This window comes from Argopecten irradians, chromosome 3 (genome assembly GCF_041381155.1).
Source record: "Argopecten irradians isolate NY chromosome 3, Ai_NY, whole genome shotgun sequence".
Classification (NCBI taxonomy): Eukaryota; Metazoa; Mollusca; class Bivalvia; order Pectinida; family Pectinidae; genus Argopecten; species Argopecten irradians.
The window spans coordinates 34,850,195-34,865,299 of record NC_091136.1 but is presented as its reverse complement, the minus strand read 5'-3'; the positions used below and the strand labels follow the sequence as shown (position 1 = coordinate 34,865,299).

Sequence of the window (15,105 nt, the reverse complement as noted above, 5' to 3'; positions counted from 1 at the left end):
ATGCACATATATAGTCAAATATTTTTGATCTCTCAAACGCTTCAATCTTAAGATGACACGTACCAAGCGTGCTACCTACGTTGCATATTTGATCACCCGACGCATCGCAGCCAATGGCAATGTGAAAAACTGATAAAAACACTGGTCTTTGGAATTTGGCCGGTTTCTGATCTTGTCTGTGCTGTCCGATCGAATTCACAATGGAGGAACAGTCGAGAAATGTTTGGATAAAGCAGGGTTGGTTTGACTATTTTTATGTAGGGCACTAACTAATGTAAATAATTTGGATGACGTTTCCGATCTCCGTTTCTGATGCTCGTTTTACCAGCCTCACCCGGTTGTCCTGATCTCGTGTTTTATGAGGCTGGATCGATCTTCGTTATGATACGATCACGATAGGCCTACATACATGTATTAACACCAGTAGAATGTTTTCTATTCAGAAACATCTACAACGCAATATAAAACTAAAAGAGTCTTGATGAGAAGTTTCAATAGGAATATAGTAACCAAGAACTGAACCGGGTCTCTGGTTACAAGAAGATTTATTTAAAAGTCAGTTTCACATTAATAGATTTTTTCTATATAACAATAGCTACCAGAGCTATTTTTCTGATATAAAAATCCATGACTGTACTGACTAAACTAAACAACTTAGGAATCAGCTGAGTGGCAGAGACTATTTGTCATCTCATAAACCACATTACATGGGTTATTTATATTTTAGCTGGGTGCACTGCTTATATAGAAAACCCAGGAAAAATACACATCCCTGTTGATCACTGCAATCAGGAATCAAACCCAGATCACTTTTTATTTTCGGACATTTGATAGATATTTGTCTTCATTTGAACTTGAGTCTACGATATCAAAAAATCCACAGCACTACGGATTGGGCCAAAGAAGCATATGTTCTCAGAATCTAAGAATAATAACCATGATAATTACCTATTTTAAACTGATAATCAGATTGTTAACTAACAACTATAATACATAGTAAAAGTTAAGTTGACATAACACTTTTGTGTACCCCAGCCTCTGTATTTGCATTTAGTGGCCAGCCAATGGGTCTGGCGTCCTCTAGGGTGCTCAACATGTGAAGCACAATGTTCCTATCAACTTGTTTCGTGATTTTCCTGGGGGGGGGGAGGTGGGGGTGGCACTTTTGTTAACAATAAAAGTGATAGTTATGTGTCACATGTGATGCTCTAGTTTGCAAGCTTGTTGATAAAAAGGCCAGTGTGATGATTCACAGACATGGACATATCAGTTGCAAAATCCAATTGTTAGCTTGCTTTTTGTGGCTACATGTGAATTAAGATTATGGTAGAAACTCATGTAACTTGCACACTTTTTTGTGCAAAAAAAATTGTAAAGTTAGGGGTGCACAAATTACATTGATATAGATATTTGCCAGATACTGTAGATATTGGTAGTGAATCATGTCTGTATATCATCAAAGTTGGGCAACATTAAACATGGCTTGTTCTGGAATTGGTGATCACCTCTGTTGTGTTTTCTGGCCTCTCCTGCTCTGTTGTGTATCCTGGCCTCTACTGCTCTGTTGTGTATCCTGGCCTCTACTGCTCTGTTGCGTATCCTGGCCTCTCCTGCTCTGTTGCGTATCCTGGCCTCTACTGCTCTGTTGCGTATCCTGGCCTCTACTGCTCTGTTGCGTATCCTGGCCTCTACTGCTCTGTTGTGTATCCTGGCCTCTCCTGCTCTGTTGTGTATCCTGGCCTCTACTGCTCTGTTGCGTATCCTGGCCTCTACTGCTCTGTTGTGTATCCTGGCCTCTACTGCTCTGTTGTGTATCCTGGCCTCTACTGCTCTGTTGTGTATCCTGGCCTCTACTGCTCTGTTGTGTATCCTGGCCTCTACTGCTCTGTTGTGTATCCTGGCCTCTACTGCTCTGTTGTGTATCCTGGCCTCTACTGCTCTGTTGCGTATCCTGGCCTCTACTGCTCTGTTGTGTACCCTGGCCTCTACTGCTCTGTTGTGTATCCTGGCATCTCCTGCTCTGTTGCGTACCCTGGCCTCTACTGCTCTGTTGTGTACCCTGGCATCTCCTGCTCTGTTGCGTATCCTGGCCTCTACTGCCTGTTGTGTACCCTGGCCTCTACTGCTCTGTTGTGTATCCTGGCCTCTACTGCTCTGTTGTGTATCCTGGCCTCTACTGCTCTGTTGCGTATCCTGGCCTCTACTGCTCTGTTGTGTACCCTGGCCTCTACTGCTCTGTTGTGTATCCTGGCCTCTACTGCTCTGTTGTGTATCCTGGCCTCTACTGCTCTGTTGTGTATCCTGGCCTCTACTGCTCTGTTGTGTACCCTGGCCTCTACTGCTCTGTTGTGTATCCTGGCCTCTACTGCTCTGTTGTGTACCCTGGCCTCTACTGCTCTGTTGTGTATCCTGGCCTCTACTGCTCTGTTGTGTACCCTGGCCTCTACTGCTCTGTTGTGTATCCTGGCCTCTACTGCTCTGTTGTGTATCCTGGCCTCTCCTGCTCTGTTGTGTATCCTGGCCTCTACTACTCTGTTGTGTATCCTGACCTCTACTGCTCTATTGTGGATCCTGGTCTATTATCTGTAGTTGAGGTGTCTGTCTGTCTTGACTTCAGAGATTCAATACAAGGTTTATTAACTTCAAGTCGCAGTCTTCTTAAAGTTCATGGCTAAAAATTCTAGAAATACCTATGCATTATGGTTGTGTATTTTCTCTGTGGATGAATAATAATATTTTGGTGGTGAAAATAAAGGATAGGTAATTAAAGATGAAATATATATATATTGCAAAGAAGCTCCTGGGGTTCAAAAGATGTTTCTGGTCATAGAATTTCCTTATCCCTATATATCTGGTATGGCAATGCTAAACATTTTCATAATCTGATTATCCTGTCACAAGAAATCTAGAACTACATTCTAGTCCCAGAATGATAATCATCATTATATAGTGTGGATAGAGTTTGCTCAGCAATGGTATTGCATTGGAACCACTGAAACCTGCCACATATATATATATATATATATATCCAGATAAAGTGTATGTAAGTTATAAATGATGTTAATATATAATAATGTTGCTTCATTGATTGTTTTCAGACGATCCCAAACTTGTATCCTCAAGACATAAGGACATTTTTGAGGACATCCTAGAGGATCGGCGACACACAAGTGACTTAGTATGGAGTCTGCGTACGAGGGATGTCCCTACTTACAAAAACAACAAATCCAGAAATATAAATCAGATCAAAGAGCATGTCATGGCCAGTGATCGTGTGAAGTATGCTGTAGAACAAGTAAGAATCCAAACTGATATATAAACGAAGAAAAGTTTATTCCTTCTTTGCATGTTACAAAGTTATCTCCCTTGCAGGAGGATATAAATTTGGAGTGAAACTCGTGTCTTTTTCTTTGAAAAATATGAAGATCCGCTCACAAACAAAGGAAGTCACAGTCAATACTTATGTGCAATGTCAGATATAATTGACTCCTGAATTTGGGAAGAGTTTAAAAAAGATAGAAATAAAAGTTGTTTGCTTTCTTACAAGATTATGCCTAAAACAGTGTTTAAAGGCTTGTTTTCCATGAGATTGGTTTTAAATTCTATCAATCTGTAACTTATGTTTGATTATCATGTATCAAGTAAACTTACATCAATAAGTAAGTTAACAAGTCTTGTATGTCTTTGCTGTACTTCTCTAAATATAAATGTATGTATGTTTAGTAAATTAAAACTTCAGCATGAAAGTCATATTGTACAAGATTCTCTATATCTATGGCTGTGTTTCAGGTGTGTATGGAGAGTGGGCTGCCTGCTGATGAAGTGTGGAATCAAACCAAGGAAATTCTAGAAGAGATGTCACATAACCTCAAGATTGGTGCTATCAGAGGATTTGCTGTTTTCCTTGTTAAAGTTCTCAAAGCCTTATTTAAAAGAATATATGTAAATGAAGAAGGAATCCAAAAGGTAAAAATGTCAAGGAAGTAATAATAAACCAATTAATGATTTTGGTAATACTGTAAGAATATTGATATTGAGATATCATTGTAACACTGAATATTCAGTATGATCCACATGTTCTTAGTCGTCTTTAAGAAATGCTTAAATTAGAAAGAAGTAATCATTAAATTGTACAAATGTTCTAGTTAAAATAAACGACCCACCTATATAGCAAAACATTACATTTATCTTCAATGAAACACAGTTTAGTGTACTTTCCATTCAATCGGTTATGTTTGATGTTACAGGTACGAGCAATGATTAAAGAGTACCCTGTGTTATTGACCCCCAGTCACCGTAGTTACTTCGATTTCCTCCTCATGTCCTTTGTGTTTTATCATTATGATCTTCCTCTGCCAGTCATCGCAGCAGCAATGGGTACGTAAATGTTTAAATATATTAATTAAACTACATGCAATAAAAGTTTTTCTAAATCTTAGTATAGTATCAATTAATTACTCTATTACATGTAATAGTTAAGCATGTATAATTTATATTCACCTTCTTTCCTATTAATCAGTAGATAGAGGATATTGCTTGTGTCTTGATAAATACCAGTAAAATTTCATCGAGTGAGATTAAAACTTTGATATTATTCACGAGTGCAAAGAACAAATGTTAGACTTAATTTGATGATTTCAGATTTCATGGGAATGAAATTCTTTGGATGGCTTTTAAGGAATTCTGGTGCCTTTTACATACGGCGAAGTTTTGGTGATGACCAGTTGTATTGGGCTGTTTTTACGGAATATGTTCAGACACAAATATGTAACAGTGATCACCCGTTAGAATTTTATGTGGAGGGTACTCGCAGCAGGACTGCCAAATCATATTGTCCAAAGTTTGGTATGTTATCAAATTTCCAAAAAGCTGAACCAGTTATAGCTTATTTTTAACCTTTTTGTTATATCATTTTTGCTTAAAGAACTCATGGAAATTCAAATACATTGACATTTTTTTTAACCTAACATTTTCTCCAACTTCCTCAGATGATTTATATAAACCTAAAGGTACAAAAATGTATACCTAATCTGATACCCCTTTATAACAAATATTTGTACAGTCAGAGATGATAATCCTCAGTGGATTGGCTGATTTCAACATTTTTGACTTTCAGCAGATAGCTACCTGGTACATGTAATTCTATGTATAGTTTCCACAAAAAACTTGGAAGTTTATAGCATTTGTCATGTTTTTCCATTTTCATCTCTGCAGTTCAATATTGATGTAATTCAGGTCAACAATTCCTATCCTTATCATAGTGCATTTTGAATGACATTATTCAATTACATGTTTTTTTAATTTATGATGAATTTATTGGTCAAACTAAACCTAAATATTCTGTAATTCTCTACCAGGAATGCTGTCAGCATCACTAGAGCCATACTTTAAGGCTCACATTCCAGATATCATGGTCATCCCAGTCAGCATCAGCTATGACAAAATTCTTGAGGAGAAACTCTATGCTTATGAATTACTTGGAGTCCCAAAACCTAAGGAGTCAACTTCAGTAAGTGTGGTTTTCTAAGAGTATAATCAAAGGAAATAAGAAAACATAAGAAATCCAATTTAAGCTGTACATATTACAGTATATAAAGAAACTAACTTCTTGAGCGTGAATGGTGATGGTGATTTTGAAGAAAACTCCCTGTTTTTCAATTATATGTTAGTAACAGACTTTTATCATTTTAAGGTGGTTATTGGTGAACCATAGAACTTCTTCTGTGGATATTTTAGGTATCACTTCTTGTATACTTTGTTTAAATTTTGCTTTGGTACTCATGCTCACAAATGTCTTGTGCTACACCAATGGGAAAGACTGTTAGAAAATCAACATGTGTACGTAAAAATAATGGTCAAAAGTATGTACCTGTAATTGAAAACGAAGTGAAGGGGGGAAAACATTCATTGAAAACTTCAGGAAACAAACCAAAGGACGTTTATGTGAGAAATTGGTTATATAGTCAGTTATTGATTATAATTTTATAAAGTTAACATATAAGGTTACATGAGTGTATATTGCCCTAGACCAGCCAGTATTACACCTTTAGGTATGAGAGAAAATAATTTATTTTGATTTTGGTACATGCACAATCAGTACTTAATTTCATATAGGGTATAGTGCCATAGAATTTTATCTTGATGCAATTAATTATTTTTTATATTTTCATCTTGAATTGAAATAAAAAGCTCAAACTTTTCAATGGTGGTAATGGTGTAAAGTAAGTAACCTTTGCAACTGAAGAAAAATACTAATTTGTCTGCTTGTGTTCTTGATAGAGAAAGCATAACATTCGTCGGCGGTGGAGCATCTTTAACATATATATTAATAATAACAAAATTCATTCACTTCCTGTTTTGTATGTTTGAATTTTGAAAATCCATATAAAAGAGGCAATTTTCATGCTTTCAAAAATCATTTTAAATCATATTTATCCACACTGATTGGTCATGTTCATGCTTTCAAAAATCATATTAATACGAACTATTGGTCATATCAAACCCATGTTAAACTTTGTATTGATGCAGAAATATAATGTTTTAAACAATTACACTTAAAAGTAGTAAGTCAAGGGAAAATGCCTAAAAAATTGTCAACAAACTAAACAAAGACAAAGAAGGAATTTCCAATCTCTATGTATACATGTACAGGAAATGTTTACAAGAATGTCCAGCTCTATATGAGTTACCTCCCCTACTAAAAAATAATTTTGAAAAGTAAATGTCATATTTTTACCTTTAGTTTGTTTTAAACATTGTATTTTTATTAATGTATATCTTCATAATTATAATTTCTGTAAAGAATTTGTATAATTTGAATTTACTAGGTATGTATACTTATTTTTATGATTGACAAAATTTTTTCAAAACTTCATTATGTGTTGAGCGTTGAATATATGGTATTTATTCATTGACTTGAAGGTTAATTTACCTATTTTGTACTTACCAGTGTACAAGTATTTTTACCAGACCTTAACTTAGGGTTTAGACCCTATATGTAAGGTCCATGCAAATTTATAATTTAATAAATCTTTAGTGTTCAGAACTGGAAGTGTTTTATGTTGCTTAAATGAGGTACCTCTGTTGTATTTGCTTAAATGAGGTAATAGAGGTTATTTTTCCATAGACTGAAAAAATTGGACGTCACATATTATGACGTCATAAATACAAAACATTTTTGCGGGGGATTTTAAAAGTGGCACAGTCATTGGCCAATCTGAATTATTGGATAAGATATCAATGCACCATAACTCAATTTGTTTTATTGTAAAAGTAAGTAAAATTGCAGAAATTTAAGTCTAATTAGTACCTGATTGAGTTATCTGCATCAAATAATAAGAATTATTCTCAATTTGCGTCTATGAAGAATGTCCTTCCGGTTTTTGTCTATGACTTCATAACCCCAAAAGATATCGAGAATAATGCTTAATTAATTTTTGCATAAATATCAAATTTAAACGTTATGTAATGGTTTGATTTGCCAAGAAACACATATAAATACAATGTAAATTTTTCTGGTCACATAAATATGACTTTTGCCAGCATGGAAATAAGCAATTTTAATTTGGTAACCGTTTCGAAATGGGAAAATAAATACTGAGGAGTGAATTAGTGTTAATAATTCAGTCATCTGAAAGTCCCAAAAGAGGTTATACCCATTGAATTTAGGTGCTAAATATAGGAGAAAACCCACATAAGAGTTCCTAAATAAAATGAATTAGAAATTATAGAATAAGTTTTAAAGCAAGGAAAAGAAAGAATACCAGTGTATTAAACTAAAGGGTCTTTAAGTATTAAATAGTGGAATAATTCAGAAATCCTTCAATTCACAGGTTCAGTTCCAAAAATATGTTAAAATACATATGTAGGTGTTCAGCAATTTATGTTATTTTCTGTTAAATAGGGGTTGTTCAAAGCCAGAAACATATTGTCAGAAGACTTCGGAAATGTACACATACACTTTGGTGATCCTTTATCTATACGTGAATACTCGGTTGGTAAGGTTGACAGGAGTATCCATAATCTTGCACCAAGGTAACTTTTTGGTACACTTTATATGATAATGACATGTGCTATCCTAAAAGTTTACAGAAATATTGTTTTAGATAGGAAATGAAGTTTTAAAATTATTGTCTTAGTTACCAGTATGTTACTGAAATATTTATCATTTAATTAAATTATTTGCATTTTTTTACAAATGAGTATTGTTATGAATGCGTGCTGCAGAAATATGATGTGTGCAAAGTAAAATATTGGTTACCAAAGGTATGTAAAAATAGACAAAAAAAGATGAACATTTTTGTCATCAAATTTATCATTCAAATTATGCTCATGTTATTAAAAGCTCTATCTTCATACAGTATTCTAAAAGACTTGTTCATGCTTGTATAGGTATATTGCCAGTTTGTCTGCTCAAGAAACAGATCTACTGAAGAGTCTTGCCTACGACCTTGTGCTGCTCCACCTAAAACACATGGTTATCTCCCCCTGGTCCATGACAGCTGCTGTGATGGTACAGAACAAGGATGGTATTCCCATGAGACAACTTGTCAGGGAGGTGGAATGGCTCAAACGCCATGCGTTAAATCTAGGAGCTTACATAGACTGGCCAGGTAAACTTATTCTGCTGGTCTATAGCTTGGGTACTATATTGTATTTATTTTGTTAAAGCCTCAATATTTACAAAATTATTTCCCGATTCAGAAAAAATTTTAAGGAAATTTCAGTGAGTAATCTTCAGGTCAAATTATCTCAGATGTGGGCATTAAATGTCTGTGATGGTAATATTTTTTTGTACTCACTTGTTTCTTACCTGTATTAAAGCACTTTTTGAGGAATTTACCCCAAAAATAATTCATAACAATGCTACTTTACACTGTATTGAACACTTCAGCATTAGGTCACCTTAAGTTTTTAGCCCACCATCTATTCAAATCGCCTTTCGTCTGTGGTCCTTCTTCCGTCCTTCCGTCCGTTAACAATTCTTGTTATCGCTATTTCTCAGAAAGTACTAAAGGAATCTGTCTCAAATTTCATATGTAGGTTCCACTAGGGCCCTTGTTGTGCATATTGCGATTTGGGACCGATTGATCAACAAGATGGCCGCCAAAGAGTCATCTTGGATTTTGATAGTTGAAATTTGTTACTGCTATTTCTCAGAAAGTACTGAAAGGATCTGTATCAAATTTCATATGTAGGTTTCCCTAGGGCCCAAGTTGTACATATTGCGTTTTTGGACCAATCGTGAACAAGGTGGCCGCAAGGAGCAATCTTGGATTTTGATAGTTGAAGGTTGTTACTGCTATTTCTCAGAAAGTACGGAAGCAATTTGTCTCAAATTTCATATATAGTATGTTTGAAAAAGTTTGAAAAGCAGTGAAAAGATCCCTCTATCCATTGTCAGACATAGATCATTCTTTGGTGGGCGCCAAGATCCCTATGGGATCTCTTGTTTTTTATAAAAGTTATGATCAGTTTTATGGTAGGATTTTCACTCAAACATTAACCAATTGTAATGTATAGTGGACTTTTTACAGTAGATTATACAACTAGATAAATTGATTATTAATGCATCGTTTTATTATTGTGATTTGTATATGATACTCTTCCCAAACAGCTAATGAATCTTCAGATACTGTCGTGAGAAGTACGTTACAACTCCACAAGAACATTGTCACCATCAACAAGGACGATGTGATAGAGCTAGTGTCTATGGATATTCCATCACATGTGAGCGAGGACCAACTGATGCAGTCTGCAGCACAGCACCTCATGTTGTCTATCTACCGAAATCAATTAATGCACTTTTTTGTCCGTGTTGCAATGGTGTCTCTCACCATCAATGCCTGTACTCAAGACACCCTGCCTCTAGGTTAGTTTTAGATTGTATAAAAGGTTGTCCATTCCATTCTTAGTTGACCTGGTTAAATTCGGTTGAACCTGTGGCTAAATTTGGGGTTCTTGAATTTGTGAAGGTCAACATTGGAGGGGTTTATTAGCATTCATTGCAAACCAACAATTTTATGGGTCTATTTTTGATATGTTTCTAAGCTGTTCATCATTTGAAAAAAAATGATCTTTTAGAAATGTTCTAACAAGAATGCAATTTGCTGAGTGATTGATTTATACTTTTATGTATCATATACATGCTTTTGCATTAAGATAAACATGTAAGTGTATATCATTAAAAATGGGAGTAAGTGAGGTGAGGTGAGCAACCCAATATTTCTTTAGTCCTTACATGACCCTGGCTGTTAATAGGACGTAAAAATAAACAAACCAAACCAAACCTAGTTAATATACATATAAAAAGTGCACTAATGCGAAACAATACAGTATTATGATTTTCATAGGATTCTAAGTCACCAAATGGTATGTATACTTGAATGTTTTACAGATGATCTTTACAATAAGTATGTGTTTCTGGAGCAGCTGTTGAATAGAGACTTCATCTTCCACCCGGGTCATACAAAGCTGGTAAGTGTTTCAATAAAGTTCTTTTTGTTTCTTTTTTCATATTGTGTGTACATGTGCCATTATCGATGTGAATTTGGATTACTTTATAAATCAAGAAGCAATAAATCGTTATAATCCATCATCATTTGTTAAATGTCTTGTATATCTTAATTTATCAAATGTCTGGTTAATTTATCAAATGTCTGGTGTATCTTGATTATCAAATGTCTGGTTAATTTATCAAATGTCTGGTGTATCTTGATTATCAAATGTCTGGTTAATTTATCAAATGTCTGGTGTATCTTGGTTGTAGGACTTTGAACACTCCCTCCTAACCCTGACACATAACTGTGGTGTTGTGATCAAAGATAATTCTGTTCTCATCAAGTCCTCCACCAACAAATACACAACGTTCTTCAGTCAGATGTTTGAACCCTTTCTCCTTGGATACTGGGTATGTGTTTTAAATATTTGTGTGATAAATACTCTCCTTGGATATTGGATGTGTGTTTTAACTAAATACTTACATGTAAATATTCTCTACTTTGACATCAGCTGAAATATACAACTCTTTTGGAATGTTTCCTTTACTCTATACTGATGAAATCTAGTTCAATCGTCTTTATCACAAGCTCTATGCTGTTCCATCATGGATTTTGTTGTGATGTAAAATTCTGCTATGTGCATGAAACAAAGCATCTTGTATAAAGTTTCACATATTTAACCTATTTTTCGCAATTTGATACTGATGAAACATGATGGATCTTTGATCTTTCTTTATTAATTACATTTAATAAATGTATTGCAAAATACCTGTAAAACAAAGATTTTTAAAGCATTGGTTAACATGTATTAGTGCTCTATATTTTAGATCATGTGCCGATGTCTATTATCATTACACACTGATGTACATGGTAAGCCTAAAGCCAAGACTCCCAAAGTGATCGCTAAGGAGGCCCAGATGTTGAGTGCCAGACTTCTCAGAGAAGGGGCTGTCAAACACCTGGAGGTTCTCTCCCTTGATATCCTCAACAATGGTCTCCACGCCCTCTTCCACATAAATGCAGTGTCAAAGGAGAAAAGGTATGCTGATAAATTCCACCTATATGTATCATTTGTAAGAAATTAAGGAAGTAGTTAAAGGGAAGATATTCAACACTCCGACCATTCTCCCTCCATCACTGGGTTGTAACTTTCAGTCAGTGTAAAGATGCCATGTGCATACTACATGTATCTGTAAGTATTGGGTTCTTTTTTTGGCTCAACCATCAAAACCTAACATGTGTTTACAATTCACTGTAAATAATGGTAGTTTTTATAATGTAATAAATTACAAACTGAAAACTTGAATGAAATGAATAGATCATGAATAGATGATAATTCAATCATTTTCTTATGTTATTGAAGTTTGAGAGACAACTATCAGGTGCAGCTGACCCTGCATGGTAACAAAAGACATACTTACAATGTACTACTGATTTAAATTTTGATGTATCATCTTGATGTGTTTTAGTAATGAATAACCTTTGTACTTCACAGAGATGGACAGGCCTATATGTACCCAAACACATTAGTTCTCACAAATGTTTGTGAACAGTTAGGTGAGTTCTTCATCAAATGAAGCAACGTTCAAAGTTACCATACAGCCGGTTATTTTTGTGATGGTAATATTTCGTAATTTTGTGTTACAGTGCTATATTTGTGAAAATTTGATCCACAAAATATTGAGAATTGTTTGAATCATATATACCCTTAAAACCAGATTTAAAAATCTAATTTTTTATACAAAATATAACACAAATATTTTGACCTGCGGCAATCACTGGCTGCAGCATTTATATTTTGAATGATTCATGTTTCTGTAATTTGTTTCTATAGCTAGTATCTATTATATGGGACACAAGTCCAATACCCGGTACTAGACTATATATAACAGTATTCTATTTTATGATCATATTAATTCAATTTAATTTATATTGAAATAAGATAATGCAAAAAGTTCATTTCAATGTCATACTAGTGTAGATTTATTTATTTGTTTTGGGATATGAGAAGATTTCTTAATATGTTGTGGAATGTAATTCTATATCACATTAAGAAGTGTTTACTTTTCTTTTGTAGAAAAATTCCTTGATGTTCCACAAATCCCCATGACAAGCATCTTAGTAGACTCTAAAACAGTGGTAATCAATGCAAAATTATAGACAGGGGTGTCATCTTCACCTAAAACAGCAGTGATCAACAGAAAATTATAGACAGGGGTGTCATCTACACCTAAAACAGCAGTGATCAACACAAAATTAGAGACAGAGGCATCTTCTACATTGAGTACATGGCAGTCTTTTTACTTGGCATTGGAAGCTTACGGGAGCAACAGTGTCAAAAGAGAGAAGTTTGACAACAATTTTACTAAACCCAGATGTGACATGCTGTTATCATTTACTAGTAGTGTTGCAAGTCTTGTCGTATTTGAGCTACAAAATGTATATCCGTTTTAACTACAGAACTTTTGTAGTTCCTCTGGTCAGTGGTAGAATATCAAAGTTCTCATTTTATGGAATTCTAAGTTTACATGAAATTATAAGTTTAAATTGTTTAATTGCATACTTTGTTTGGTATCTTTGATTTTTTTAAGTATTTCTTTGTATACATGTAGTGGTATATAAAATTGAGTTCATGGATTACTCTATTTACAGAGTTAAGGCCCTTTGTTGATTTGTATGTGTCTCACCCTCCAATGGTTCAGGATACATGTATATTGTTGTTTTATACATTAGTCTGTCTTGTTGTAGTCTTGTTTTATTTAAATCCAATACAGTTATACACTGTTTATTGTTTATTTATCTATATAACAACAGCTCATAAAATATGTACATGTACTCTGTCTGATTTTGATGTGACAATATTATTGACAACTTTTATAGCATCTGCATATAGCATCTTAATTGTGTAATTACCTTCATGGCTCACTTATGTTCAATTTGTAATAGCAATCCTCATGTAACATGATTTTTGTTTTATCATTCCTTTATAACTTATTACACTTTTTAAAGGGACAATTCATTCTACAAGAACATTAAAATTTGTATATATATCGGAAAACCCCCAGTTCTAATGGAAATTAGATCAGTCGGTTTTACTGTGATATGTCAGAAAATCCCATGGTGGTGAAATGCGTGTGAAATGTTCAAACCCACTCGCTGTCCGCCATTACACATTGTGGTCGAATATCTTATATGCCGAACCCAGTCCCTTGCTCGTAGAGTAATGCTACTTTTGTCTAGAACTGCTCTAATCGCACTGAAAGAAGTGTGTTTACATTATTAGGTGAATTGTCTTGCCTAAAAAAAATCATTACATCACCTCCACAGTGGTTATGTAGTTCATTCGTTTATTAGAATTAGCCTGAGTGAATTGTCCCTTTAACGAAATTGCAGTATTTCAGAGTGGTTTACTGGTATTTTCTATAAAAAAAATGGATATGCTCTATGTTTAAATGGCCAGTGCAATTATATTAGGAATTTATGTTATTTTTGTAAGGCTTTAGTCTGCATTTGACTTTAACTTTATGATCTCTATCATATGGGATACAATTGTACATGTAAAAAATGAGTTGTAGTAATTTATGAGATACTTATACATATGTACTTGACTCATTATTAATTTTAATTCCACTTTTGCTATAATAATTTTATACAAATATCTTTGTTTTTCATGCAGGATACTTTGTTTTAGTGCCAGAGTACATGTAGCTGTTTTCATTATAATTTTGAAAAAATATTTGAAATTTTGTTTGCAATAATGATATGAATTTTATGGAAAGCTGATATTGTGAAAGTGAGAATGGTATATTCATTTGAATGAATGTGCATTGGGGTATGCATCTTTTTGAACTGACTTACTGCTACATTCCAATATGGAATACAAACCAGTTATTTTATTGTGTATTTTGGGCCTGGTATAGGCTCTTTATCACTTGAGAAATATTATTGAGAGGACTTTTCAATTAATTTGTCTTTCTGGAATAAACTTTGAGTACTTAGATGTAATTTAGATTGTCATTATTTTGTTTCTTTTAAAATATTACAATAGATCTCTTAACATTTTCGAAAGGAAATCCTTGACAGAAGATGGGTTATATTGGTATATTTTATCAGTTTCTTTTAGTACATAATTTCTTTTAGTTAGATATTGAGTGATCAGTCCCAGGAAATTCTGCATGTCCTACTTCTACAGTATGTAAGATTATGTGTAGTTAGTGTGTGGTACCAAGTCTGCAGTAAAGCTGTGTGTATACAGTTTAAGATTGTTAAAAGGTATAGTTAATATTTATTTGTTTGTCTATTGTTCGAATGAATAATGATATATCTTGCATTAAATATGTTTCTAGGAAATGATAATAATAAAATATTTTACAATAATATCTTTGTTTTTATAGTTTTATACTTAAAAGGATATTCAATTGAGAAAGGCAGCCTTTTGAAATCATTAAAACTTGGAATTGGTATTGAAGCATTTACACATATATATCAGTCATTCTCAGCCCCCATCGGCTGTCAAGCTATCGCTATACCAACACTGACATAGTGAAAGGAAGGGAAGTAACTCTGATGGATGAGAATGTAATGGAGTATAAAAATTGTATCTTTT

The 15,105-nt window shown here is 34.0% G+C and overlaps 1 protein-coding gene and 1 pseudogene across 1 annotated transcript; one reads left to right on the top strand and one right to left on the bottom strand.

The window, feature by feature from the left end:
- The first annotated feature begins 76 nt into the window (after positions 1-76).
- On the top strand, positions 77-14,876 carry LOC138318355 (dihydroxyacetone phosphate acyltransferase-like). Its single transcript, XM_069260648.1, has 14 exons — positions 77-237; positions 3,099-3,295; positions 3,790-3,966; positions 4,248-4,377; positions 4,642-4,845; positions 5,358-5,509; positions 7,904-8,034; positions 8,392-8,612; positions 9,617-9,871; positions 10,397-10,476; positions 10,769-10,909; positions 11,327-11,538; positions 11,995-12,056; positions 12,577-14,876. Exons 1-14 carry the CDS (start codon positions 201-203, stop codon positions 12,657-12,659), a joined length of 2,082 nt encoding a protein of 693 aa, XP_069116749.1. The 5' UTR covers positions 77-200; the 3' UTR covers positions 12,660-14,876.
- LOC138320148 (MARCO-like protein) lies at positions 1,662-2,940 on the bottom strand (annotated as a pseudogene).
- Positions 14,877-15,105: the final 229 nt, after the last annotated feature.